Source organism: Uranotaenia lowii, chromosome 3 (assembly GCF_029784155.1).
Source record: "Uranotaenia lowii strain MFRU-FL chromosome 3, ASM2978415v1, whole genome shotgun sequence".
Taxonomy (NCBI): Eukaryota; Metazoa; Arthropoda; class Insecta; order Diptera; family Culicidae; genus Uranotaenia; species Uranotaenia lowii.
Window position 1 is genome coordinate 327,231,601 of NC_073693.1, and position 26,169 is coordinate 327,257,769.

Sequence of the window (26,169 nt, forward strand, 5' to 3'; positions counted from 1 at the left end):
TTGTTCGGTTATATCATATTTATTTTCACTTTGTAAAGAATAGTCATTATATAGATTTCATAATATTGTTTTGTTTTTGTTTGCGTGTTGCATATCATAATAATAGTAATCGGATTGAATATTTACTCACAATATCGGACAATCTACGAACCGCAGCATCCGCGTTCATGATTTTTCTTAACCTACAGAACGATCCTAATAGATTATGCTGTGTCTCCTGTGTGTATACGCGCAAAGACGAATATAATAGTAACAGTTAGTTTTTTTCAATATTTTTTTTCGTTTGTGTAACTTCATTTCCTAATTTTGTATTCCGTGATGAAATTTTGTTTTCTAAACGAAAGGATTCTACTACATTAGGACGTTTATGTGTCCTGTGATCGGTACGCTTTCGCGTAGTTTTTGCGAGAACAGATACTGGGTCCAGCAGAAAAACTTAATATGAATTCCAGGAGGGAAATGCGTTCTACGACGACACCAGGGATTCAAACCGCTTAAGGTGACCGAATGATTTGTTCGTAGGCGGCGAAAATTATCGGGGCCACCTCGACCGAGCGTGTCTTCAAGCTGAGTGTAGCGTCAGGGCTGCCAGGGGACAGTTTAAGCTCCAGCAGAACCCATATGTTGTTGGGTAGTTTGAGTGATTGGTACAGCATGTCTTGTCCCTCGACGTTGCGCTTGGCGATGGTAAAGATGTTGTTTGCCGTCATTTTAGCGGCGACCGTGTCTGCTGTGCCGGCGATACCGTGAAGGTTGTACTGGATCTCGTTGGCGGCCGGGATTTCTTTCCAGGTTGTGAGGAACACCCGTTTGTCTAGTTGACCATCCTCGACGAACAGGGCGTTTCCATGGATGAGACAAGCGAAGTACAGGATGTCTACGTTGTTCTTGATGGCGACCTGGAGGTTGTTCAGTGGGTCCATACGTTGGACAGGTCCGGTGGTTGCCAGTGGAAGGGTGGTTTCCGTGCTTTGAGAAGGTTGCAACGGAGGAATTTGCAGAGGAGCACCTGGGAGTAAGCCGAAGCTGTTTTTGTTCAGTTGGATTGCGAACCCGGTCATCGCTTGCATTGCTTTGTTGGTGAAGGTCATGTCCATATGAATTTGTCCGGAACGGCGGGAGAACGTACCCTGAATTTCCAAGCCTTTACCCTTTTCAGCGGGCAGCCAAGTAATCTTAGGAATCTGGATAGTATTCGAAGGGTTGGCAGAGCCGATTCCAAAGATGTCTCCAAGTAATCCTCCGGCACCGCTTGCGTTATTAGCTGGAACATTGTTGGTTGGTTCAGCGTTTGCTCCAAGTAGAATGTCGAGACCACCGCCAAGAAGATCAACGTTACTGGTGTTGGCTGCCGGAGCAGCTGGTGCTACTGGAGCTCCAATGTCCATCGAAAGCAGATCACCAATGAGAGATTCTTGATTCGGAATGACGGTTGCTTCCGGTGCAGCTGAATCTTCGCCCGCTCCTGCTGCAGAAGCCGACCGATTCGGAAGGCTCTTGCGTACTCCAGCGCCGCGACCTTCGACGAATGCCGTCGGGGGCTTATGGTAAACACTTGCCAGAGAACTGATATGGCAAATAAGCTCATCGAGAAGAGTGGGTTCTAGGAGATCAGTTTCCTCCGAGATGAGTGGCTTATCTGCTAGGACAACTTCCTTTGCGGCGGCCGGATCCGTTGATAGCAGACGCCAATAGATGAAGCCACGATCGCGAAGATCGGGATTATCAGAATCTTGGGTAGCCAACGAGAGTACATGCTGAACCAGCTCTTGAGTATCGGCTGGACGTTTCAAGAAAAGTTTAACAACGGCTGTCAACAGTTGGAGTTGTACCTGTGCGTTTTCGTCTTGGAATCCTTCCAGGAAACTATCCAAAAGCTCATCGGCATTATCGATACGCTCGGCGTATTCTCCAATGATCCAAACCATAGAAGCACGAGCTTCCGGTTCATCCAAAGTGTCCAAATTCTCACAGAGTGTACTGATGATGCTTTCATACTTATTTGGATATTTGCGGAAAATATCCTTGATGACAACGATAGCCTCTTGAACAACGTAGTTGACCTTGGTCTGAATCAGATCAAGCAGGGTAGACACACAACGCTCAGCGGATGGCTCGACCTTAATAGCGCAACGACCAATGGCGCGAACAGCTTTCCGTACAAAATCAACGTCCACTTCAGTAGCGTACTCTTTCAATTCGCTCAACACCTGAGCAATATTGCTTTGGTTGGCCAGCCGGATCATGATGTCCAACTTTTCCAACTTTACGTAGATTGGATCATTGTACTTGACGAAGAATACCTTCATCTCATGTTTCAATATATCAGGACGCTTTTGAACGATCAGATTAATATTGCGGAGAGCTACATATTGCACCTCGGGTTCCGAACTCAGCAGGGTGACCAACGGAGGTGCCAACTTTTTCGTCAACATAGCGCAGAAATCGCTATCCGATGCCAAAATTTCCAACAATTTCATCAGAACCTTGATGGCACTTAACACAACAGCGGCATTTGCGTGAGCCAATCGTGGAGTAATACGCTCGCAGATGGATTGTGCCTCCCGTTCGTCTTTCGGGGTGTAGTTAGCCAACGAATCCAGAATAAATACTTGACCCCACTCGGTACATTCATTGAGGGCCGTGAGCAACTTGTTGATCGTTGCCGAATTCATCTCCACCAGCGGTTGACCACTGGCCGAAGCTTCATTGATTTCGCTCAGAGCAGCCACGGCATTTGCCACCACCATTGGGTTCGAGTCCGACAGAAGGTCTTTCAGCTGATCCAGGAAACCTTGATCTTCGACCTAAAAGAGAGGAAAAACTGTCAAGCGTTTCTTGAAGCTTAAAGTTTTTTTAAGCTCACCATTGAACTGGAAATATCGTACAGCTTGGCCACACAGACGGCTGCCGTTTTGCGCACGTATGGATCCTCGTCCTTGAGACATTTGCGTAGCGGTTCGCACAGATATTCGGTGATCTTGTCCACTCGGATGCAGCCCATCGTGCGGACAGCCAACGCTCGAATCAACGGATTCGTGTCCTCGCAGTCCTGAAATCGAGTGAGTCGGTTAGATGGGTTTAAATTTGGCTTACTCCTAAGAACTTACGTCACTAGAACTAGAGAAGGACTAAGTTTAGATTAATTTTGCAGATCAGAAAAGAATACTTTAATAACACAGCCCTGAGTTTTTGGGTAAAGAAAATGTTAGCGACACAGATTTACAGCAACGTTGAAGCGCAAACATGCAACGCGTTAGCAGGCATCACACAACTTAAAAAAGCCTAAGTGATTTTCCAATTCTCAACATACCAGTAATGTTCACTAGAAGATTGTTTGCAATTTTAAAATGCTGTTTGAATCCCTCAAAAACTAAGAAAACATCTGTACAATCGTTTGGTCTAATTGGGGGGTAACAGTGCCTAAAGGCTATTCGGTCATTGATTTCAAATATTTACAAAAACGTCCAGTGTCGAAACGTAGATCGCTTCAAAGCGGGGGGCCAAAACATGAAAGCAACAACTTTCCAAAACGCCAAAATTTTGCATCTTCGACACTGCGCCGACAACGAAACGGAAACTCAACAGAAAAACGGAAGCACTAAACGGTTTGTAGTTCAGCGTTGGGAAGAATTAACATGGATCAAACTGAGGAACAGCTAAGTTTAATTTGTTTTGGCTTTTTTCCGAGAGCTACCAAAAAAAAAAAAAAAGTATGACGGAATCTACAAAGAGGACAGCAAACTCGGCATAAATGATAAGATTAAAAAAAAATGCGAATCGAATTAACAATTATAATAGTTATAATATTTTGACATTTTTTTCCAAATTAGTAAAAAAAATTTAAAAAAAATATCGATAAAGGCAAAGGAGAAGAGGCAAAAAAGAGTGTTGATTATAACATGTTCAAGAGAAAACAACGAGAAACTTGTTACCATATATATCATTACCTTAACGAGTTGAGAATGTGGCAAATCCTTACACAGTTTACATGAGTTATTATATTTTATAGATATAAGTTTTTTTTTGGTTTTGATAAATTGACAAAGGTTATACGATGTGTGTTGTAGTATAGTTTAGGATTTCGTTAGTAAATACGAGACAGAAAATAGCAATCAAGAAGAAGAATGATAAAAAAGACGATAAAGAAATATTTAGTTTCGAAATGAAAAAGAAAAAAAAACTGACAACGAGCGCAACCTAAGAGTTGCTAGATTGATGTAAGAAAGCCAGAACTGGTGAAAAATGTGAAATAATTCAAAAGCACGAGAGAATCGAAGGAAAAAAGAAAACACGGCGTGTAGGTTGATACGAAAATGGTGCGAATCATAACAAAGATTGTGCTGAACGACATGATAAATAGAGATAAAAAATGGGATATGGAAGTATGTAAGTAATTATGAGGGAAGTTGTTTTTTGTGAGTCGAACTTCACAAGAAATCGATCGCAGTTTGTCCAAGTACGTAATGCCTTTACTCTTTACCATGACAAAAAAATTTGGAAAGGTGAGAAGGTAAACAAGGTATTCAATTAGTCAAACAACTAGTCTAATCGTCACTTTAATAAAACAAGTGAAAAAACCATATACAAGAAAAGATAAGTTAACGAGACTACTCCAATGCCTTCGACTTCTCAACAATAAAAGGTCATCAGTATGTGTGTTCAATGGAAGTTAGTCGAAACAGGTTGAAATAGGTCGAAACAAGTAGGAATGGATTTTGACAGTTGGTAATCTGTCTCTTTCCAATTGACTTCGACCGATTTCAACCAGGTCGGCCGTTGAACATACTTACACCAATACTAATGCTTGTTTTGTGCGTTTTGCACACGAATTTCTAGACAGACCGAAACAGATCACGTGAAATTTAGACGCGTATCGTAACGGGCTAGAAAACAAGCTGATATGCATGGAATCCTTAAATGTATTGAAATAAAAAATTTCGTAGTAATAAATGATACTGAAAAAGCGATGATGGGGCAATCTGAATTTATTTTCCTATGCATCTGCAGAGTTCCGCGACATTTTGGCGGTTTGCTTTTTGTGGACGTGTTCACATTAGTGACCATCTTGGTCTTAGCCGTCCGCAAACAAAAAATGAATAACAAAAATTGCGTGGACTTATTTCAAACGCATTCGAGAGGTAAAACCATTAAATTTCTTATAAATAAGATAACTTTATGATAAGTTTTTATTTCCTTCATTCCCCCCGGGGCAAGTGCAAACGTCTTCTACCGCACAGCACAGGAATAATTGCAGGAAGAGTTAGCACAGCGACAATCCCACCGACTCGAAACACACAGAACCGACTGCCGACTGAATCCAAACATCCAGAGCACTTGACGAAAATGAAATGGCGAAAACGAAACAAAAACATGCATCTCTGTCTGACACACACGCTGCATGTGTGTTAGTGTGGTAGAAATGAATCCTGCTTTCGAGCTGGATCGGTTTCGACTAGTTTCGATCGATTTCAACTTGCTCCGTTGAACAACGACCAGACCTGTTTCGACCAAAACATGAGCCCGTTGAACAACGACCACTTGACAGAAACTAGTCGAAACCAATCGCTACTTACGATTGAACGTCTTGTGAGTTAGTGGCGTAATGAAAGACGTCTGTTCAGATTGAACTCCAAAGTAACACTAAATATATTTCAACTAGTCTAGAAGTTTCTTAAAAGTATTCCTACGACTACTGTGATCGGATTACAGTTTTCCTCAACACTCCTCCTAAAGCTTAGTTCTTTTAGAAATGGGACACTTTCATTTGCTAATAGCTCGTTAACTAGTTATTGGATATTTAAAATTTTGACAGCATTTTGTTGCCTGTAAAAAGTACTATTCGACCTATTTTTTTCAAAATTTAAAATTTACGCGTTTTTGAGATATGTACGATACAAGAGAAAAAGAAAAAAATAATTTTGCACAGTTTCCTTTAAAATTCGTCATTATCAAATTGATAGCTGACAAAACCGTTGATTTTTCAAAGAATTACTGAGTTTTTGTGGTGGATAAGTATGCAAACACTGTTAATAATGTCTACAAAGTTCAAATCAAGCATTGGAGTGAAGCACATGATCGGCAACAACGGTTAAGGATCATCAAGGAAGTCAAGTCTCATACCAGCATTTTTAATTTTCAATAAACGAAAAACTAAGGGTAGATCGCTGAAATCTCCAAAAACATTTTCACCGATAAGCTGAAAGTGTTGCCTAGTGATGACTCATTGACATCCAACCTCAAACAACCATTTTTTGATAGTTCCTAAGCTCTTAAGCTGGAAAACCGGTACCGAAAAAAAAAACCTTCAAAAATGTGGTGAAAAATAATCAAATTTGTTCATTTCGAAACAACTGTATCCACTTAAATGCTTCCAGTTTCCAGTTTCCAGAGAAGTATTGGACCAAAAAGTATCAGAAATTGAAGAACTAGGGTGTTGCCACCTAAATTATAGATTTTACGAAGTATAAGTTGGAGAAACTGATCAATACCATGACTGAAAAAAGTGTGCGCCGGCCAATGGGAGATACCAAGAATAAAGTAAAAATTTCTTTAACAAAAAACGGTAAATATTTTTTTTCAATTTTTTTCATAAAAGATCATAACATTACCTTCTTTTTCGTCATAGAAAGTATTTCGCTCAAACGAATGGTTTTTGAGATACAGGCATTCGTAACTGTCCCATTTCTAAAAGAACTAAGCTTTAAACGGTAAGACCGATCATTAACGCTAACTTCTCCATCCGGATCCTCGGAAGCGGCTTCGTTAATAAGTCTGCAACCATTTCCTCAGACGGACAGTAAACGCAGCTCACGCTCTTCTTCTCCATCAAATCCTTCGTGAAATGAAACCTTGCTGCGATATGTTTCATTCTCCGACTCAGCTTCTCCGTTGCCAACATCTTCAGACAACTTTGGTTGTCTTCCAGGATAACCAAATTCTCGGGTTCGTCGTTGAGTTCCTGCAGCAACAGTTTGAGCCAAAGTGCCTCTTGAACCGCCTCAGATAACGCAACAAATTCAGCTTCGGCAGTCGACAGGCTCACACACGACTGCTTGCGGCATGCCCAGCTCACGGTACCTCCATTCACCTTGAATACGAATCCGGTGTTTGATTTACGGTCCTCTCTGTTCTCCGCCCAATCAGCGTCCGAGTATCCGACGATGCCAGATTCACCCTGCTTGCTCCATCTCAAACGATATTTTTCGGTTCCCTTCAGATATCGTACCACACGCTTCATCTCAGTCCAGTCTTCCTGTGTGCAGCAACTCGTTTTTCGACTCAAAATGGACACAGCAGTCGAAATATCGGGACGGGTGTTTATTGCGATGTACAGCAGCTTTCCAATCAGCTTTTGGTAGTCGGAGTTGTCTTCCAAAAGCTTACTACGAGATTCCAACTTAATGTACCCAGGATCCAAGGGAATCTTAGAAACTTTAGCGTCGGATAATCCACTGGATTTCACAACTTCCTGAATATACTTGCGTTGACTCAAGAAATAATCACCATCCGAGTTTCGTTCGATCTCCAAGCCAAGAAAGAATCGGATGTCACCCAAGTCGCTAATCTCGAACACCTTCCGCAGTCCAAGAACCAACCTCTCGATCATCGACGGATCCTCGCAGGCGATCACCAGATCATCGACGTAGACTAAAACGTAGCACCAATGACCATTTTCATGTTTCCGATAAAGACATATGTCTGCCTTACACCGGTGATAGCCGTTGCCCAACAACTCGTCATGAAGCTTCTGGTTCCAGGATCTGGCTGCTTGCTTCAGACCATACAAGCTTCGCTTCAGCTTACAAACTTTGCCTTCACTGCCACTCCGAACAAACCCGCTTGGCTGACGCATGAATATCTCCTCCTCAAGATCACCATTGAGAAATGCGGTCTTGACGTCATAATGCTTCACAGCCATGCCTTTCTTCGCTGCAACTGCCATCAATGTTCGGAATGTGGTTTGCTGAACGACCGGAGCAAACACTTCGTCGTAGTCAGTTCCATACTGCTGACTAAACCCTTGGGCAACCAGGCGTGCTTTGTACCGCAGCACTTCACCAGTGGGTCCTCGCTTAACTTTGAACACCCACTTGCATCCGATCGGTTTGCGTCCAGGCGGGAGGTCAACCAGTGTCCAGGTGCCGTTGGAATGGATCGCCTTCAGTTCATCTGCCATGGCCTGCTTCCAGAAACTTGCATGGGGTGATGCCATCACTTCGGAATAATTCCTCGGTTCCACTGCTTCCCCGTCGTCATCGGATGCCTTCGTCTCGCTCGGTACGTCGGAATATGCCTGTGTAAGTTTTGAAACGGGTAAACCCTTACATTTGACAGAATAATCAATGTACTTGCCTGGCAGTCTGTGCTCCCGACCGCTGCGCCTCAACACCTGTGACCTAGGTGGATTTGAGAATTGTTGCGGAGGGAGCACGGTCACATCGGCACTGGTAGAAGGAATTGGTTCAACATTATCGCAATCTTCAAAAATTTCTGTTGATGTATCCTGATCGTCATCAGAATTTTCGCCATCAACCTCAGCATCGCTTACAGCGTTGATTCCTAAAGGTACAGTCGTTTCCTCACTGAGACCACCGAACGATTCGTCCAATGGTACAATGGTGGCTTTACGTTTCGATGACAAAGGACACTCGCCAGAACACTCGTCAATGAAACTCACGTCTCGGCTGATCTGGAAACATTTCGAGACCGAATCGTACAGCCGATAACCTTTCGTATCCTCTTCGAAACCAGTCAGCACGCATTCCCGAGCTTTCGGGTCCCACTTCCGTCGCTTAGGTTTGGGTACTTGCACCATCGCCTTCGTTCCAAACACGCGCACATGGGAGAGGTCTGGTTTTTTACCACTCCACGCTTCCTCGGGTGTCATCGCATGGCCACTAGTGGGGGATCTGTTCACCAGATAAACCGCAGCAGCAACAGCCTCAGCCCAGAACGATTTCGGTAACTTCGCTTCAAAAATCATACACCGGGCTCGCTCGACTATCGTTCGGTTGGCGCGCTCCGCCAGCCCATTTTGTTCCGGTGTGTACGGGACGGTAGTTTGATGCTTGATGCCCGTAGCCTGAAGATAACTTTGTAAGCCATTATTAACGAATTCCTTACCGTTATCTGTTCGCAGGATTTTGATTTTCGTGCCACATTGACGCTCGGCACACGCTTGATACTTCTTGAAACAGCTGAGGACTTCATCTTGAGATTTCGTCTTCAGGAAGTACACACACATTCGCCGTGATTTGTCGTCAATAAACGAAATGTAATAGCGGTTGCCTCCCAGCGATGACTCCTCCATTGGACCGGCTATATCGGAATGAATAACCTCCAATAGTTCTCGAGCTCTTGATCCAGACTTCCCGAACGGTAAACGAGTCTGTTTGCCCATCGGACAAATGGAACAATCACGATGCTCGTCGCTGCTGATTTCGACACCTGTTGCTATGCTGATCAGCTTCTTGATGTTTCCGAAACCCAGGTGACCCATCCGTTTGTGCCAAACCTCCAACGAAGCGCTAGGAGAACACAGCATTGCTTTTCCGGACAATTTGGTTTGATCCAACTTGAAGAGATCATTCTCGATGACACCAGTAGCAATCAGCTTTCCATCCGGGTTAAAAATCTTGCAACCACAGTTATCGAACTCAACCTTGTAGCCTTTCTTGACGATTTGAACCACCGACAGCAGATTGGTGGAAAGATCTGGAATCAGCTGCACGTTGTTCACCACGATGCCTTGTGAATTCTTTTGGCAAACCGGATACAAGGTGCTTGATCCACAACCTTTGATGTGGATTGTCTCCTTATTGGCCGCAACCACCACACCACTAGACGACCGAACATCCTTCAGCAACGCTTGATTTTTCGTCATGTGGCGTGTGGCTCCCGAATCCAGGTACCAATCGTTCTCCCCTGATGCTTGGATGGTGGACAGAACCGTACAAAATGCATCCGCTTTTTTACCTTGACGATTTTCGGGACAGCACTTTGCAACGTGTCCATACTTATTGCATTTTCGGCATCTCGGACCCTTTTGCTGCGAAAAATTTTGCTTCTGTTTGCTGTTGCTATGGTTACCACCACGTGTGTCGTTGTTTTTTCCCTTAGCAACGAAAACTGTTTTTTCACTTGGCAACGACTCTTCTTATAACAGAATCGTTTTCACCGAATCTCCCGTTATGGCCGTTCCCGAGTTCTTGAGCGCCATCACCATCGGTTGGTAGCGTTCCGGTAGCCCGGCCAACAGCAGCACCCCAACGAATCTCTCAGGAATCGGAAATCCAATTTCGTTTAATTGATGGCATGTTGAAATCATACGGTTCGCGTAACTTTCCATGGTCCCACAAGATTCCAGGTCGGTTCTGATGAGCTTGTAAAGCAGGCCAACTTCTCGCGTAAGTCCACCTTCCTCGAATGCGTTGTTCAGCTTCGTCCAAGCTTCCCGAGCTGTGGTTGTGTCTCGAACATGGTAATAGTTTTCCGGCTCCAAAAATAGTATGATCTTGCCACGTGCCTTCCGGTCCTTAACGGGATCAACATCTTCCAGTGTTCCGTCGGGTTTTCTTCCTGGTTCGACTGCATCCCAAAGTTCTTCCACTTCAAGATACGTTTTTACGGCGAACTTCCAGGTACTCCAATTTTCCCTACCGACAAGCCTTTCGATTCCGGGATTTGAATTCGACATCTTCCAGACTGGGTCCCAAAACCTCTTGTGAGTTAGTGGCGTAATGAAAGACGTCTGTTCAGATTGAACTCCAAAGTAACACTAAATATATTTCAACTAGTCTAGAAGTTTCTTAAAAGTATTCCTACGACTACTGTGATCGGATTACAGTTTTCCTCAACAGAACGCAGCTAGTATAGAAAGCAGGCATTGAAAAATTTACGAGAATTCTGTTAGCACGGGATATAGACTTTGTCGACATTCAAACTTTTGACAGTTAAATAAGCTAGCTATCCGTCAAACATTACGTTTTCCGAAAAGAACACAACACAGTAGAGGCCGTTCACTTATCATCGAGACATCTAACAGAGCCAGCCTAATAAAAATGGGAGGGCTGTTTTATGCAGCTTCACCCTGGACGCGAATAATGCCCAATGTCAGGTACCGTCAGATATCTGTAGACTGCTGGAAAATTTTTGCTATGAGTGAGGGCAGACTCTAATCTGTGCCACAGGGGTCAATACTTGGTCCTGTAGAACATCACGTACAACGAGCTCCTACGAATAAGCCTCCCGTCGAGAGCTGAACTCGTAGGATTTGCGTATGATGCAGTCCTCTTGACGAGAGGCTTCTCGACGGCGGAGATACAGCTACTTGTCACAGTAGCTATTCAGGAAATGGAAAGCTGGATGCACTCCCAGTGCCTGCGTCTAGCGCACAACAAAGCCGAGATGGTGCTGATTGCCAACCTGATCCCACCCCAAACAGGTATCATTGCAGTTGGATCGTGTGATATCAAACGCGCATTCAAGTACCTAGGGGTGATGATGGACGACAGACTTCACGAGTCAGGTCGACTATGTGTGTAAGAGAGCGGCAATGGCCACGGCCGCACTCACACGGATGGTGCCGAACTCCTCGGCAATCCGCAGTAGCAAAAGGAGAATACTGTCAACCGTAACCAGGTCAATCTTACGGTACGGAGGCCTGGAGGCAGGTTCTGCAGAGACTTTGCAGTGCAAGCCGGACCATCTCTTCCGAAGCCGCCTTCGTAGTGGCGGGCGTCATGCCCATCTTGGTTTAGCTAGAGGAGGATGTCCATTGCTAGGGCAATAGAGACACGCCCAATGTACGAGATCTCGCCAATGAGGACTTGGTGTCCAACTGGCAGCAGCTGTGGGACAGCTTAGCTAGAGGAAGGTGGACCCATCGTCTGAAGATACGATGAAGTTGACTTCCATATGACGCAATTTCTGACTGGTCATGGATGCTTCATGAAGTAATGAAGTAAGTACTTCAGAAGTATCACTACCGGTTTGGGCATGCGGTCAGCGATGCGTTCACCCGGATCATAACTGCCCTGCAGAGGAGCTGGAGTCAATGGCAGTCCTCTAACGGTGTAGGGTGATTCCATCGCCGGGGAGCATCTGAGTAGTGTGCGCTCGGTCCCTTGATCGAAGCTACAAAGATCATCTTCTGCATCATCTTCTGCGTAGTGTAGGTCATAGGTGCGCCGCGAACGTGTGTAGGATACCCCACCCAGTAGTACCGCTTTCTAAGGGGGAAACTGTGTCAATACCTTCCTCGTACCGGACTTCGTAGGAAGGGAGTCAACTACTGTCGGGGGATACTCACGGGTAGAGAGGTTCTTGATTCCGGGTGAGCCTCTCGAGTCGTTGTAGGATGTCGACACAGTCAGGAAACATCCGAGTCATAGCGTTCAAATTCCCGAATGTGTGCCTTGACAGGCGCGAGTCCAGGACAAGTTGCTCTCGATCTGGCACACGACGGGCACCTTCGGGGAGTATCCGAGCAGTGCGGTTCCCAACGACCGCAGCTGCGGGAATAAGACTTGATCTTCTTCGTAATAGAAATCATTGGGAAAGGGTTATTCCACGACCGGGGAATACCCACGGGTAGAGTGGCTCTCGACGCCGGGTGATCCATTCGAGTCGGAGTAGGATGACTCGAGTCGTAAGAGGAGAAATCAGGCCTCGAACCGCGAAGAGGAAAGTTTTATGTAGGAATCTCGAGTTTTGACGAGGAGATGTCGGTTCTCAAATCGATAGAGGAGAGTTCAGACGTCGAGTCGTCAGGATGATAGATTTTGCTAAAAGTTGTCTCGTCTATGAGTATTGCCTTGGAGCACACTAGCGCGAATAGACCTCTCCCTATTGAAGCATAGTGTGTCAAATAGTTTGAGGGGAAAATTAGGTCTGCGGCTTCAGGTGAAGTTTAGAGAGTAGAAAGTATACACGGAGTCTTCCCATTGTACCCATGGACCCTGAGTAGCAAACTAGGGGGATGCGGTGGCTCGCGTGCCTGGGAATGCAATCCGTAAAACTGTCGACCTGGGAGTCATATGGAAAGCTATTGTCTCTTATGTGAAACGTCAAGCCTGAGCCAAATAAAGTCGACGGACCGGAGCCACTGAGAGGTCGTGGGACCGGTGCCTTGGAAAGTCGTCGGACTGAAGCTATGGAAGGTCATCAGGCCATTGGCCATTGGAATGTCGTCAGATCGAGAGACCGGTAGTTGGTCCGGTGCCATAGTAGCTCATTGAGCTGCGATCGTCGGACCAAAGCCACTGGGAGGTCGTCGGACCGGTAGCCATGGAAGGTTGTCGGGCAGGTATCATAGAAGGTCGTCAAGTCAGGAACCATATGATGGTCATCAGACGAGGAGCGAGATTCCCTGGAATTCTATAAACCCGGTGCCATGGAAGGTCGCCGGATTGGAGCAAATGGGAGATCATCAAGCAAGATTTCGGTGGAGGTCATTGGACTAGTGTCATGGAAGGTCGCCAAGCCGCAGGAAGGTGGTGTAGACCAGGAGGTAGCTGCAGGAATGTCGTCAGCCGGCTCTGGGTTGGTGATTTTACCTCCTTCTGGTCCAGAGCGGAAACGTGTCGGCAAATTCAGCGATTGCAGACGTACGTCTAAGAGAGTTATCACTAAACCTGTGTAGATTATATTCGTATTCCACTGGCTGAACGGAAGACTTGGTCCTTTCGCTCTAACGTTCCTTTGTCGACTGAGCAAATCCCACTACAGCGTGTGTGTGAAGTGAGGTTTAATGCGAGAGATTATTCGGTACTAAACTGCCGAGAGAGTCGTGAATGCCGGTGTTTATGCTATGAAACGACATTAGATATCATCGGCTACACAAAACTCACTAAAGGCTGACGTCAGATCCTTGCCAAATCTAAGCAAAAAAAGTGTCCAGGTGTCGGATGTGAAGGTTCGGGGGGTCATATCAATGAACTGTGGATGTGATTGGAGAAAGTGCGTTCGACAACTCGTTTTGCTTTCAACACTTAAAGACGTATCAGGCACAAGAGGGATCAGACGATGCACTGTGTAGTGCCAGAGTTGTCAGGTTACAGGAATTGTTGCACCCGAATCGCGTGAACAACCTGAGGAAGTGCGGTCGACAACTCGATTGGGGATTCGGGACCGAGACCCGATCCGCAAATCGAGTAGTTGAACTAAGTTGTGTCGTAAGTCAACACATGAACGGAAAGGTGTCAGGCACATGTGGTATCAGTATCAGACGTAGACAGAGATGTCGGAGATGTCTGGGTTCGACACATGACTCGCGTGTCTGACCAGAAAAAGTGCGGTTGATAGTTCGATTTGTGTCCTATAACCAGTGCGTTGTGTGAGAAGCCCAAGATCATTGAGAATCAACAAATTAAATGTGCACAGGAAGCGCTGTGTGGAGCGGAGGCGGACCGTACCTTACACCACCGACGCCATACGCAAATAATGGCCAATGTAATGGACGGGCAATACGCTGACGAACAGATGGCGCTGATTGAACGTACAAATGGGCAGCCATAAGCGGGTTTCGGAAAAGGCGCAATGGGGCGGAATTCCAGGATAGAGCCAAAAGTCCGGATCCGGGGCAATGGCCGACAGCTAATGCGATCATTCCACAAAGAACAACCAAACGATACGGTACAGTGTTCTCATAAGTGCACACGTAGTGACATAGCACACTGTTACTAGGTGAGAAGTAATCGCTGCTCCGGAATCCATAGAACCATGGACTGGCCCATCGGAATTAATCTAATCCACTCGTATTTTGTCCCATTGCGCCAACAGCACCCCTTTGGTTTTACCGCTTGGTTCGTGGAGATTGGAGGACGTGAGGTGCGAGCTACGAATCCAGAGGCAAACCTACCGCTACACAAGGCAAGCCCCGGTAGGCCTCATCTCAACCAGGTACGATAGTTGCCACATCCAGGCAGCCGTTAACGCCGTGTATTCCGAAGGTTGCAGAACGTCCGGGTAGGCGAAGAAGAAGTCGCGTCGAAGACCGACGGAACAACGTATCCCGCGCCGCTGTGCAGTCCGTAAAGGCGAGCGGAACCGAGGAAGGTACGGAAGCAGCTGCCGAAGGTGTTCCTATTATCTCCGTCAAGGTAGGCCATAAAAGCCCATAAGAATTGTGCTAGTCAGAAAGTGTGGGAATTGATACCATTTTGTCGACAAACAACCAATAAACGGGAAAGTTCGTTTCTGCGAAGCATTGTGTTTTCTTGTTGCTAGCTAGACCGCGGATAGACGGCCATGAGGCTTGTAGAGGGGGGTTCTAATTGGTGCTGGGCAGGCTTACCAACCTATAGGTTATAGTCCTTGGTGCTGGACCAGCTGAACACGATGAGTTGTCGGATCTCAGCTCGTTAGAGAGGTCGTGCATCGAGTCGTGTTTAATTGAGGTCATTGCTGACAAGTGAATTCGTAAGGAGTTTTGCCTTGAAAGGCACTAGCGCTAGTAGATTTTCCACTACTAGGATAGTTTTAAGCAGCTCGAGGTGGGAATCAAGGTCCTCAGGTGGACTGAATGGCGTAGGGGGTACAATGTGACTTGTACACTTGTACACATATCATGAGTAGTCCAATTGCAACCATGGACAAAGAGAAGCTAACTGGGAGGAAGCGGTTGCTCGCCGAGCGTTTGAATGCGAGGTCATCGAGTCAATGAGTTCGAATAAACTCGGCACGAGTTAACAGCAAACAGGGGAAAACATCAGCGAAGCGAACCTGCAGTTCTGAGCAGAGATGCTTATGTGCCCGATTTTTCCGAATTTGTCTGATTTTTCGAGGCTTAACCAGACAACCTGTAAGCCATATGTTTTCCCAGATATTTGAAAATAACCTTCACACCTGAACAATCGTTCCTGATTTTTGTGAATGTGATGGTCAAAACGGGGAATTTGACGAATTCACCGAGATTTAAGAGTTAACTCCAAAAAAATTGGGTACACTTTAAGGAATTTTAAACAAAAAGGAAACCTGGTTATTTTGAAGAGCAAAGGTCAACAGTGTCAACACGTTATACAGTATTCTACCTATTTTTGTTAGCCGTATCAAAACAAGGAAAAATAATTCACGTAGTATTTCACATGTCACTGGTATAATCTTAATTTTGAACTTTTTTCTTAAGATTTTGTTTTGTTTTGATTAGGTATAGTCGTTTCAACATGTTTATGTCATTCGCGACTTATATAAACGAAGCAGTTTGCGGACAGTCATTTTTTTTCTAGAGCTTATCAGTAATAAATAAAGAACTTCAATTCAAAGTCTATGAAAATTGGATACCCAAAAATGTTGTTGTCTCATAACCACCCTGCCAAAGAACGAAGAAAGTGGAATGTAAGATAACATATAACTTTATCTTATCTGGCGGGCGGGAATCACGTCGGTTGCTTTAGATTTGTCAGTCAGAATCAGCACCACAAAACTGTCAGGAAACTGTATATAAGGCCACGAAGATAAAGTATTCCCGATATCAAACTTGTGTACCAGTCTGACTCACATCAAAATATATAAATTTTCATGACAGATATAGACTTGTAGAATTTGAAGCTCTAATTGTGGCTTTTATTCCAGGAAAGACAATCGTCAAATGTAAAATATGTTTCATCAAACATGCGGGTTACTCACAAACTCAAATTACAACAGACCGCACCCTTGCCATAGACTTTGAAACAAGAAAAGGGCCCGAGCAAAGCGAGGAGTGCCGGTTATTAATTCTAATAAAAACCTAAATTGATTCGCATCAGGCATTTCATTGTTTCTTGAACTGTCGTCGTGGTCGTCATCCGTCGCCAGTCTTTAAGAATGATGTGGTATGCTCGAAAAAATTGCACCCTGTGCACGCTTGTCTGTCGATCGTATCGTTTGAAATAGGTCCAATTTGGCAGGATCCCAAATTATTTGATGATGAAATGCAATTTGAGAGTTTTAATTTTTTCCAAACGTTATTCTACCGTCTTTTAAATTTGGGTTCGATTTATTTGCAACCGCAGTCTCTTATTCCAAAAAGAGAAAATCGTGACTGCCGAATGCTTCATCAAGATAACTCCAAGCAAAAATTTGTAAACAATTGAATCCAAACGAACGCAATGGGAAACAATTTCGTCGCAGTCGGAATAGTAAACACTTGGAAAAGGGGGATGTGGTGAAAAAAACAGTTGGTGTCAAAGAGATTGAAAAAAGGGGGAAGCCATTGAAGAAGAAAAATAGACGGCGCGCAATGAAAAAGCGTACAGATTTTCGGTTAAACCGAGTGGGTGGGAACACCCCGATCTGGCTTACCTTAACAAACGTGTTGACGGCCATGATGGCCATGTCCGGTTGCGATTTGGCGTAGTTCATCAGGTACAGATAGACGAGCTTTTTCAGCTCCAGATTGTCTGTCTGCATGCAGTTGACGACGTCCGGAAACAGCGCCGAAACGTCCTTGCCGACCGTCATGCTGGCGATGACCTAGAAAGCACAATTAAAGCAAGTGAGAAATGGGGATGGAAAAAAGATATGCCAAATGTGGCGGGGAGCTTCAGGAGGTTTGGTGCATTGGTGGCGCAGCATTCTGCACGCATTGGCTAGGGTTGCCGAGGCGATAAATTTTCTGGTAAAGGTGACGTAATTTGCCACTTACATTCTACAAGGAAAAATCTTGCAGGCTTTTTTTTAGATGTTTGGAATATTATTTATAATGTTACACAAAACATTAACTTGACGTCAACAATTTATGCTAAACATGATTTGAGTATTATTAACTTTATTGTTTATGTTAGTAAATTGAATTGAGAGATGTCATCTATCACTACTACTATTTTTCTTGTTTGTTTTTGTACTTAGAAAGCTGGTACTAATTCAATGTCTGTATGCGATGTCAAGTATCTCACAATTTTTTTTACTAAGAATGACAGCTTGCTGTTAAATTCCTTGAAAAAAAATCTCACAAATCTTATTCACGATTTTCGTGTTGTCCATGACGGAACGAAATTTTTCCCATACGGCAACCCTACAGGAAATGCACATGATCCCCCAACAACAGATGGGGGAGATTTTCCATAATCGTCCTCTCACGGAACAACTTACCTTCTTGACGGCTTCCTTTTTCTTTTCCTTTTTGTCATTATTGAGCTCCGACTTCAGCTCGAAGATCTCCCCCTTCTTGGTGGTGGTAAAGTACTTGGAATCGGTCATCCCTGCTGGCGAGTCGAATACGCGCAACCTGGAACGAAGATCGGAAAATCTAGAATTAACGCATAGCATTGGGGGTCACGGCGGTTTTGCAAATTTTAAACATTACTGGATCGGTGCGATGGGAATCATGATTGGGTCGTGTCAATCAGCTGCAATTTTCGAAATCCCTAGTACTTTTCCCTTCCGTGGACCGGAAATGGCACCCCCACTTTTCAGCCGGGGGGTGTCGCCTCGAAGGCGCACTATATCGGGTATCCTGTTTATACAACAACGCCGTGCTTTAATATTGTCCCACTTTCCGATTCGCGTATTATGAGATAAGCACGCGCGAAAGATGACTATAAAATAGTCAACCGACCGAAGACCAAAAAGATACAACAACGATATCGCACACTAAAGCTATCCATCCGTTCGTTTGGAGCTTGCGTTCGAAGACTACATAACAAACCCAACCGTCCCCCAAAAGACGTAGAAGCGACTAAATGCCTTAGTACACTGAAAAAGACTGTGTGACTTCATTTCTGCATCTGCAGCAGAAGGCTTGGCCCCTGTGGACGGACGCATGGAACGGATTCGGAAGGGAGAAGCAACACCAATCTCAATCATCTTTCTATGGTTTTTCTCACGGTTGCTGCTGCTGGGCTGGGAGGGCCCCATCATATGATGAGACGACATGGGTCGCGTCGCGACGATGCAGTGCCGTTTGGTGTTATGCTTTTTGTTTTCGTTTTAGCTGGTGCTCATTTCGAGAGGGAACGGAAACGCAGAACGGGGTTTCTGCTGAGTAAATTTATCGTGTTTCATGGTAGCTGTTGAGCATGGAGAGCGAATCATTTCCTCTTCTATATTCACTCAGATCGTTCCACGCTGCTGGATTGCATTGTTTGGTGTATCGTGCACGATTCGTGAGAGGACCGCACGAGACATTCACGGTAGCTCGAACTCGAACGCTCTTTATGGAAGGTTGTTTAGGAGCGCTATTCTGTATTTGATCGTTATGCTTCGGGGTCAAGTTTGTTTGTTCGACTTTAGTTGGTCATTATGGGCTTATGGCAGATTATGGAAAGCTACAAGTGGAAGTAAAAAAGTAATTATTGGTAATATTCTCGGACTTTCGACTTGACGAGTTTCATTAGGGTTTGTACAGCTGATTGATCACACTTCTTGGCCGCAGCATTCCAATTTTTCTTGAAATCCGCCATGGTCCTGTTGGCCTTACCATCCTTCTTGAAAACTCTCTTGACGATAGCCCAATATCGTTCTATGGGGCGAAGCTGGGGGCAGTTTGGTGGGTTAATATCTTTCTCAATGAAATCTACTTCGTTATCCTAAAACCATCTAAGAGTGGATTTAGCGTAGTGTGCTGACGCCAAATCCGGTCAGAACAATTGTGGAGTCGTATGTTTCTTATATAGTGGCAGCAACCTTTTCTGCAAACACTCCTTTTGGTAGATATCGGCATTTATTGTTCCTTTTGTAAAGAAACTTGCCGACTTCAATCCGCAGGAGCAGATTGTCTGCTACACAAGCACTTTATGGCCAAATTTTTCACCCTCAATCGACTTCTCGTGGTCACTCAAATCCTCCCCAATAGCTGCAGTGTAGAATTGGGGTCCCGGAAGAGTACTGGAATTCTCTTTCACATAAGTTTCATCGTCCATGAGAATGCACGCATCTGGCGTCTGCAAAATCCGATAATACAGCTTTCGGGCTTTGGTTTTGGCTCGTATCTTTTGTTCAACCGTTTGTTTGGATACTTTCTGCTTCTTGTATGTCTTCAGGTTGTTCCGCTTCTTGATCTGCTGTACCATTCCGATCGATGTCCCAGCTTTTTTTGCGAAATACCGTATGGACATCGATCGATTCCGGTTGATGAGGTTGATTACCTTACGGTCCAGATTTGGGTCAGATGGTCCTGGTTTCCTGCCTCTTCCTGGCAAATCATCGAACGTATAGTGTTCCCCGAACTTGTGGATGATGGATTTTACGCTCGCCGGATGAATGCCGAAACGTTTCGTCACTTCACTCATCGAGATGCCCTTCTCTCGCATCCAAGTGTCCAACACACGAATTTTAAAGCCTAGTCCACACTAGGAGACGGCTCGTCTCGAGACGGTCTCAGCGTCTCCCATTTGCTTCGGGAGACACTGAGACCGTCTCAGCTTTCCAACAACAACAACAGACAACAAAGTTCGTCTCATAAAAAAATCGCAGTTCATGTTGCCTAGTGTGGACAAGGCTTAACTTCTTTTTTAATTCGCGACATTTAGGGAGAAACGAATGTTTCAAACGTAAACAAAGCGCTGATTCACTCTTGACAGATCAAGATGTTACATACAGGTGAGTACAGTTGTGCGCGTTCACGCGTTAGTAAGTAGAAGACCCAAATAAGTTTATAGTTAACTTTCGATACACTCCTTACGACAAATTTCAACCATATAAGAGAATTTAACCATGTGCCATAAACTTATCACGAGACATCGGGCTCTATTACACAAGACGAGTGACGAGTCATTTTACTCGAGTGAGCCATTTTGGTATTACAGTAGTCGAGTAGCTCGACTGAGTCGGCTGCTTGAAAGTTCGTGACTCAGCGATTTTCCGAGCCAAGTTTGCTTTGATCCGGTTTTTTTTAATTTGATCAGTTTCACTCGACTACCGTAATACGACATTTCGCTCGACTCGACAGTGACTGGAGACGTATGATGTAATAGGGCCCATAATCTGAGCAAGCATTATGATCAGTCTATGTCACGAAGACCATGCAACATAATCAGAACAAGTAACATAATCCGACCATGTGACATAATTGAACCATGCAAATCGACCATCTGACATAATCCAATCATGCAACATAATCGACCAAGTGACACAATCTGACTATGCAACATAATCGACCATGTGACAAAATCCGATCATGCAATTTAATCGAAGATGTGACAAAATCCGATCATGCAACATTAACAGATCATGTGACATAAACCAATCATGCAACATAATCGACCATGTGACATAATCTGAACATGCAACATAATCGAACCATGTGAAAAAAATCCGATCGTGCAACATAATCGGCAATGTGACATCATCAGACCATGCAACATAATCGACCATGTGACATAATTCGATCATGCAACATAATCGACAATGTGACATAATCCGACCACGCAACATAATTGGATCATGTGACATAATCGAATCATGAGACATAATAGACCATATGACACAATTCGACCATGCAACATAATCGGATCCTGTGATATAATCCGACTATGTAACATAATCCGACCATGCAACATGATTGGATCATGCAACATAATCGACCATGTGGCATAATCCGACCAGGCAACATAATCGACCATGTGACATAATCCGATCATGCAACATAATTGGATCATGTGACATAATCCGACCACGCAACATAATTGCACGCTCTTTTTTTTAACTCAAAATTAAGTACGACCGAGGTTCAAAACATAGTTCGATTCTATGAACTTAAAGTTAAGTACCCTTTTTTCCTCCTTGCGATGGATCAAAACGAAGTTCGAACTGCGAACTCAAAATTGATCCCTTTTTTTCCTTCGGCGAGGGATCAAAGCTGAGTTCGACCTTATGAACTAAAAATTGAACTCTCTTTTGTTGGACTGAAAACACTTAGCGAGTTCAGTCCGAAACGGAACAGCAACCAACGAACACGTCGCAAAATTATGTCGTTCCGGAACAATTACCGGAAGACTATGAAGGAACTTCATAATGAAATACATGTTCACCGTGTCAGTGTAAAATTCTGTCCGTCATTGTCATCATATGGTGAGCGGCTTGGAATGTCCGGAAACTTCCGGATGTTGTTTACTTCCCGTGGGAAGTAACATCCGGAAGTTTTCTTTGACCGGGAATGTCAAAACTTTCCACCGCTCTGTAATTGCAATGCAATGTACCGGAACAGCAACATCTGGGTACAACAAACTTTATTCATCCTTTAATTCCCTGAAAATCAGCTACCCTCGAAAAAAAGGATAAATCCGAGTTCGGCTGCCGAACTTAGTATTGAGTATGCCTATCAGAACTTAGCTTTGCTATTGCCCAGTCAAACTCAAAGTTGAGGGAAGCCATCGAAGTGCTGTTTTGAACCAAAACTACTTAATTTTGAGTTTAAAAAAAAGAGCGTGTGGATCATGTGACATAATCGAATCATGAGACATAATAGGCCATATGACACAATTCGACCATGCAACATAATCGGATCCTGTGATATAATCCGACCATGCAACATGATTGGATCATGCAACATAATCGACCATGTGGCATAATCCGACCAGGCAACATAATAGACCATGTGACATAATCAACCATGCAACATAATTGGACCATGTGACATAATCCGACCATTCAGCATAGTCGTACCATGTGACATAATCGACCATCTGACATAATCGACCATGTGACATAATCAGATCATGCAACATAATCCCATCATGCAATATAATCGGACCATAAGACATAATCAGATCATGCAACATAATCAACCATGTGACATAATCCGATCATGCAACATAATCGACCATGAAACATAAACTGACCAATGAACATAATCGGACCATGTGACATAATACGATCATGCAACATAATCGACAATGTAACGTAATCCGACCATGCAACATAATCCGATCATTCAACATAATCGACCATGTGACATAAACCCATCATGCAACAAAATGGACAATGTGACATAATCCGATCATGCATCATAATCGACTATGTGACATAATCCGACCATATACGACAAGCGATGACCTGTAGGATACGGATCCCTGCATGCCACTGGGGCCCATCAACACTGAAGTCTTCCGCCGTTGGCTGTCTACGCTGCTGGCCGTCATCGCTGCTTGCTGGTCCATGTTGATCCACGGCAGCGTTGTCAGATCTACGGATTTTAAGCATTTCTTCGGAGCTACGGATTGATGCTCAAAATCTCCGGACTTTCAGCATTTCCTACGGATTCTCTACGGATTAAAAAGGCTATCAGTTTCATTTCGCCCAAAATCTCAAAATTTTGCTCCACGGTTGCCACTGAACTACTGCAAATCGATATCTGAGTTGGATTACAACTGGTGGGGCCCAAACTCGGATCTAAGCGCAGCAAACGTCTGTTCAGTTCGACGGTAAACAGAGAGAGAAACCGAGTTGACCGACGATTCATTTCTTTTATACCTTTAATAGTAGGCAGGGAAAATCAAAATCCATTAAGAGGCGGGGCTTCCGTGTTTTCTACGTTTCTCTCTTTTTTTTTATTTTGACTTAGTGATGACGTCTAATCCTTTAGATGTGATGTCCGTTAACGAGGCTATTTTCGTGACGCAAGATTCGTTCGCCAATTTCAATTGGTCCCCCTTGCCGTAAGACGTAATTCTACGTCAGAATGTTAAGGTAGGTCAAAATTTGAGAGTTTATGTTCTTGTAAATTGTGGTTATTAAATTACATTGAACTGTAATAAAACGTGGCTTAAGTTTTGAAAACCGTGTAACTTCTACTGTTATCTATCAGGTCATCCTACCAAAGTGTCGACACACTGAACTGCATCTGCAACAACTGAGATTGCATAGATTTGACTTGGCTGATCCTAAACACAAACTTCATTTGTGCTTGTGGACGCCTACACTGAATGACCTGAGGTACCTATACTATACTGGACAACATTGCCACCGTTGCCACAGTGCTCGAAACAATCACCACTATTGACAGGAAACGGGTTAAATGTGAGATAAAAACTCTCCCTCTCATGTTCTTCTGCAGCCGATGAAATTATCTCCGTTTGGAGAAAGCGAGCTTCTTGTTGGCTGTGAACGTCTTCTCTTTTGTTTCACCAGTCGCTTCACACTCATTTGTTCCACAAAGTCGTGACAGGATCAAACGTTGAAAAATCATTTAGTTCGATCCTCTTTGAATGTGTGAGCCAATCATATTCGCCTAATTAAGTTGCATGAACCGAGCAAAGCGATCAACAACACCTGTGACGAACATCTATAATATTTGAGCTTTTTGTAGGTCAGAATTAAGCTTTTCAGATGTTTTAAGCTTTCATCTCCAATGCTATCAAGGCAAAAAAAAGCTTAAATTTGATAAAAAAAAAGCTGAAAACGCGATTCACTAACAAATAGATGTTGGTCATACATTTTATGAGTAATCGTGTAACGTTGCATACCCGTGGGTGCCAGAGGGATTCAAGTGTTGCTGATGGCAGAGGGTTATAATTGCAAATCTTTGGAGGTAGAGAGGGCTAAGTGCATGTCTTTGATGCCAGAGGAGGTTTAGTACAAATAAACGTTATACATTCATTGTTAAATCCTTTATTTTTCCAAAACATGTTTGTTGAATTTAGTGTTTGAACATCAGCTGCGTTTCTCTCGAAATAAGCTATTATGCACTTAGCCCCCTCTGGCTCTGGATCTAATGGCCTAATATGCTCATATGGGATGAAAGTGAATGCTGGAAAAGGTAAATGGAATTAATCGAAATTTTAGAACTAAGTCATCAATAATAGAATAATATATGAAGTCCAAAAAAGAAACGTTGGGTTCTGATGGACCTGGCGAGATCTCATACGATTATTATCTTATTCAGAGAAATAAGGTCCCTTAGCATTGACTTCTCCGAGTTAATGGAGGATAGTTCCGAGTTTTTGTTAACATCTTTACTCGAAATTTCCTTAATCTCTAGGAATGTAAAAGCTTCAGAAGTTAATGCGATTTATAAACGCAACTTGATTAGAATACCTACTTTACAAAATGTACTCATTTTTACATTGTTGATGAATCGTGTTTCGATTACCATGAACAATGTTGTTTGCCTGATCGTCCTCGACTAGAGATACTAATATGAATAAAGTTTTAACATACCTGCTAAGCAAAAAGTAAGCTTAAAAAACGATTACCATCGGCGAATGTTTTGATAACGACTTCCACCCACTCTCGCGAATCACAACAATCATCGCTTGATGCTTCCCGTCATCATTGAATAACTGATTGCAACTTGCGGGGAAAAATCGATTCCCAATTATTACCACTGAATGTCGGGGGAGCTATGGCGCAATGTTCCGCACGATTACGATGCGGAAAACAGCAGCCGATCCCACACGCTAACTTTTGGCTACCCCTTAAAGGCGTAAAATTGACCCGTTATTGAGAACCCCCACGATCTGTCAAATAACGGGTCATTTTTGCGGGTCAATATTACCCCTTATTTCGAAAAGCTCGAGTCCACTTCAAAGGGGTAGTTTCAGATGTTGTTACATTCATAACGTTGTTATTTGTCCGGTAAATTGGAGGCAATTAGAAAGATTGTAAGTATTTGATTGAATAAATATTTGTATTGCTTCCTTTCTGAAATTATAATGTCGTCATCTTATTATTTCAGCGCTGCGCAGTTCCCGATGATGAAAATAAGCCGTTGTTTGGAGCAGATGTTTAAAGGTCGATTCGCGATGGAGGGTAAATTAAAATTTTCAAATGATAAATTTTTTTTTAATATTATTTTCATTTAAATAAACTACATGAAACATATGATATTTTGTTGTGATTTATTTCCCAGCAAACATTTCCTATAAGAAGCTCCTCAAAATTCTCGACAAAAGCCTTTCAAATAAGAGGCAATTTTGATCCGTTACAAGCATTTGGAATAAGGGGTAATTTTCATCCGCTGAAGCGTTATCAGGCTGAGTACCCCTTAAAGGGTAAAGCGACTTTATCCGTAAAAAGGAGTTCTCCCAGTCTTATCGAATAACGGGTCAAAAGTATTCGTTAAGGGGTAGCCAAAAGTTAGCGTGCAGATTCCTATCTTTCCGTAAGCACCGACACATCCGCCAATCGGTGACGGTATTTTTGTGCACTTTGTAACCTTTTAAGAGGTAAAATTACTTACTTTTTGTCTAATGAAAATACGCCCGTCAGCTTTTCGATAATGTCAGCACTTTTCCTTCCAGCTCGACGTGT

At 43.7% G+C, this 26,169-nt stretch overlaps 1 protein-coding gene across 5 annotated transcripts; it reads right to left on the bottom strand.

Annotated features, from left to right (window-relative positions):
• LOC129750538 (AP-1 complex subunit beta-1) lies at positions 1-26,169 on the bottom strand. 5 transcript variants are annotated; one of them, XM_055745494.1, is made up of 6 exons: positions 26,099-26,169; positions 18,073-18,208; positions 17,284-17,454; positions 3,951-3,977; positions 2,867-3,052; positions 1-2,807 (listed from the first exon to the last, which is right to left on the bottom strand). In XM_055745494.1, the coding sequence occupies exons 2-6, from the start codon at positions 18,178-18,180 to the stop codon at positions 495-497; spliced, it is 2,805 nt and encodes a 934-aa protein (XP_055601469.1). In that variant the 5' UTR covers positions 18,181-18,208; positions 26,099-26,169; the 3' UTR covers positions 1-494. The 5 variants fall into 5 exon arrangements, with proteins under 5 accessions (XP_055601469.1, XP_055601470.1, XP_055601467.1 ...); XM_055745495.1 differs by lacking the exon at positions 26,099-26,169 and adding an exon at positions 25,078-25,207; XM_055745492.1 differs by lacking the exon at positions 26,099-26,169 and adding an exon at positions 18,287-18,660.